This window comes from Pteropus vampyrus, unplaced genomic scaffold, assembly GCF_000151845.1.
Source record: "Pteropus vampyrus isolate Shadow unplaced genomic scaffold, Pvam_2.0 Scaffold589, whole genome shotgun sequence".
Taxonomy (NCBI): domain Eukaryota; kingdom Metazoa; phylum Chordata; class Mammalia; order Chiroptera; family Pteropodidae; genus Pteropus; species Pteropus vampyrus.
This window is the reverse complement of record NW_011889370.1, coordinates 53621-57437: the sequence shown is the minus strand read 5'-3', so window position 1 is coordinate 57437 and position 3817 is coordinate 53621. Positions and strand designations below refer to the sequence as shown.

General features: G+C 62.2%; 1 protein-coding gene across 1 annotated transcript in view; it reads right to left on the bottom strand.

Moving 5' to 3' along the window:
• Positions 1-1933: 1933 nt before the first annotated feature.
• LOC105308546 (actin-binding LIM protein 2-like) overlaps positions 1934-3817 on the bottom strand; it is a gene marked incomplete at its 5' end in the record, with an annotated part of 53163 nt that continues 51279 nt past the window's right edge. The window contains one exon of the mRNA XM_011384546.2: positions 1934-3211. Coding sequence (XP_011382848.1) covers positions 3098-3211 — 114 coding nt within the window. The remainder of the gene's footprint in view (positions 3212-3817) is intronic.

Below are 3817 nucleotides of genomic sequence, written 5' to 3'. Positions count from 1 at the left end.
CGAAGGCCCCTGGTGGGGAGGGGGACATGCAGCAAGTGGGGGCCGTAGGAGGTGGCTGGCAAGAGCACAGTGTGATCTCACTGAGGCTTTCAACGCATCGCTCTCGCTGTCGGGCGGGAAATGACCTGCGTGGAGGTGAGAACAGGAACAGAGAGGTTGATGGGAAGCTGTTGCGTTCATCCAGGTGAGAGGTGGGAGGGGCCTGGAGTGCGGTCAGGGTGGCCACGGTTTGCCTGGGACAGGCCAAGAGTACACCTGTGTCCCAGGGTCACTGACTACGGTGCCACGTTCCACTCTCCACATTTTCCCGTCTGGGTAATTCCGCGACGGTGTCTGCCGAGGTGGGGGACGCAGGGAGAGGCCTAGGGGCTGGAGCGGGGACTGCCGACGCTTCGGCCCCGGCCCGGGGGACACTGTGATGGTGCAGACTGGGCCTTTGCAGGGCGAAACCCAAAGTTCGGGAGACTTTCATGTCATTGCAATAAGATGAGAGGTTGCCGTGGACGGAATGTCTGTGTCCCCCCTAATCCCGAGTGTGATGGGTTTGGGGGTGGGACCCTTGGGAGGTGATTCGGTCACGAGGGTGGGGCCCTCACCATGGGATTCGTGTCCCCGTAAAAAAATGGGGTGAGAGTGATGATCCCTCCCTGCCATGGGAGGACGCGGCAAGAAGGTGGCGTCCGCGAGGCGGGACTCACCAGAACCCGAGCATGCTGGCACCCTGGTCTTGGACTTCCAGCCTCCAGAGCCGCGAGAAATGCTTGTCATTTTAGCCCCGGTCTGTGACCTTCACTACAGCTGCCCGAGCAGACGCAACACCTAGCGCCAGAGCAGCGGCTGCCAGCATCTGCGCCCTTCCTCGGCCACGCGCTCCTGCCGTGAGCGCTGCCGAAGCTCGGGGAAGCGCCCACGCCGTCTCCGGCCTCCGTGCATCTGCTCCCGCTGTTCCCTGGCCTGGAACGCCCTGCCCTTCCCTTCCCTTCACTGGCCTCCAGAAGTACTTCCTCACCTGTCAAGACTTGGTTGGGGCAGCACCTTCTCTGCGAGCCTCACCTGAGCTCTGCGGTGTGCTCGGGGCCTCCTCTGGGCACCCTCCATAGGCAGCAGGTGGCCTCGTGACCACTGGCTGGTTGGTCCCCTCAGCATGACTGGCGCAGGTATCGGCTCTCATGCAACTCCCTGCCATCGGGCACCTGAGACGTGCCCCCAAACAAGCAGAGGGCCAAAGCTGACACCAAGCCCCGCCCCAACGGCGTCCCCCTGCTCCGTGCCCACACCCAGTGCCACCTTCCCCATGCACCGTCGGCAGAAGGGGGCCCACGCCGTCAGCAACGACACGTGTTTCTAAGCAGCCGCTGTGCACTGCCACAAGCCATCACTCAGCGTCCTTTATTTTCCCAGGCTTCCCCGGGTCCAATGTGACATCGCTGATATGCGTGGCGGTTTGCAGCTGCCCGGGCTCAGCCAGCCAATTGGAAGGCAGCGAATCCGGCGGTGACGCTTCCCCTTTCCAGGCCCAGCCAGCCGGCGAGAGGCGGGCATGTGACAGGAGGCGGCCGGTACCGCTGCCTCACGGACAGGGACACGAGAAGATGCAGCTCCACAGCGGACTGGGAAACGGATGTGGGTGACACCTTCCTAGCATTTCCTAAACCTCCCGGTCCCCTTTACAAACCCTGTGTGACAGGCGCCAGAGCTTAACCCACACCAGATGACACACGTGGCACCTTTCAGCGGGGGCCTGGCCGGCCTTCGCTGCGGGACACTGCTGGCCTGGCAGATCCGCCTCGTGTCCCACCCTTCCCTCCCTGAGAAGTGCATGACTGTCTCAGGGCCATACGCGAGGCGTCACTCACTCCCGGGGCACTTGTGTTCTACTGTGGGAAGGCGGGACACCATGGCTACGTCACCAAGAGCCACATCGGGTATTAGGCCGGGTACATGGAAATCCTTTATTCGGGGGCTTTGGCTGTCAGAGAAGGTTTCTCTCTCTCTCTCTCCTCTCTCTCTGTCTCTCTCTGTTTCTCTCTCTCTGTCTCTCTCTCTCTCTCCGTCTGTCTGTCTGTCTGTCTCTCTCTCTCTCTCTCTTTCTCTCTCTCCAAGACTTGGAAAATAACAGCTAGGAAGTAACGGTGGTGGCCATACTGCACGCGTACTTACAAACGGCATGAATCAGGGGCTCTGACTTTAAGGGTACCTGAGCGACAGGTACAAAAGAGGAAAAGCAAAAAGAATACAGACGAGGAGTCCCAGGTATGAGGAACACGCCAAGAACCGAAACCACACAGATCCGGACCGTGAGAATAAGGCGAGGAGCATCCCCTCCGCGGGACCAGAAAGGTAAACTCTTTATATATGTCGTCTTGTGTCTAAGCGGGCTATACTTTTTAATAAAATAAAACCTCTTGTGTTACTTTAAAGATATCATTTAGGCATCTAGGGGTGATTTGGAAGAAAAACTCAGTGCACGGAGGGCCCTGCACGAAGGTACCATCAGGATGACGTTCATCCCTAAAAAGTTTGAGACTTGTCACAAACGACTGCAGAGATCGTGTACCCGCGTTTGGCACAGCCCTGGGCACCCCGGCCTGTAGGCCCACAGGCCAGACGCCGTCCGTGCTCAAGGCCATGCCTCCTGGGCTGAGTGGTGGGTAGGTGCCAGCGGGCTCCGGAGCCGTGGACCGGGCCACCAATGACGGTGTCAGCGCCTGTCATTGACAAGCCTCCCCAAATCTCAAGGCCCGGTCACCTCTGTGCCCCAAGGGCCTAGTGTGGGGCCAGGACTGTGGTTGTCTAAGTGTTCCTACATCTGGGACAGCCGCTTGTAGCATCTCCCCGACGCCAAGCACAGCGAGGTGGGGGCGGGGGGTGTAAAGCGAGGCGTCCAGGCCCTGTGTACTGTGGCGGGACAGTCGCTGGCTGCAGCTTGCTGTGGTTGCTCCCACTCCAGCCCCCGGCCCGGCCCTGCCCGGGCACCCACCGCCCACCCCGCGGACACAGAGAAGCCAGAGCCAGTGCAGTTGGCGGGTTTCGCGTGGTTCCTGCCGCGTGTCTGGGGCCCGGAAACCGGCGCGCGTGGCCAGGCCCGTGGCGGCCATCAAAACAACAGGGCTTTCTTCTTGAGGTCGTTCCTCTTCCAGAGGGCCAGGCGGTCAAACTCCTCCATGTTCATCCCGAACACCTCCTGGAACTCCTCCGGAGACAAGTGCCTCTTCAAACGAAAAGGAAACCCAGAGGGAGCAGTTAGCAACTTCGCGACGCACGCACGGGATGCAGGGCCAGTGGCTGGACGGGGCAGCCGCGTCGGGCTCGCCCGGGCCTCCTGTCCCCGGATTCCCTCTGTGTCCCCATCCCTCCCACGATGCCGCTGCCAGAACGGAGCCCGGAGGAAAGGGGCCCTCGGCGATGCCTACACACGCGCCTCCCACTGCAGACCGAGGTCAGAAGCACGTCCCGGACGAGGACTCCGCCCGCCCGGGGACATCTGAGCGCGCGGCAGGCGCGCCACGTGCGCACGCGATTTCACGGCATGTTCCCGGCGCCGCCTGCGAGCAGGGGGCGGATGGCTGGCTGTGCGCCCGCTGCACAGACGGGGAAGCCGAGGCGTGGAGAGAGAGCAGGGAAGCCGGCCCGGGTTCCCGCTCCCCCAGCCTCTGCCGTGAGATCGGCAGCGAGCTCCTGTCCAGGCCCCGCTCCCCGTCTCCGGGCACACGGAGGGGCTGCACAGCGTGGGGGCAAGGGCACCAGCAGCACAGCCTCCGGGACGCTGGGTGAGCTGGCCAGCCCCCCGGAGACTTGGTCTGCTCTCCTGGGTCTT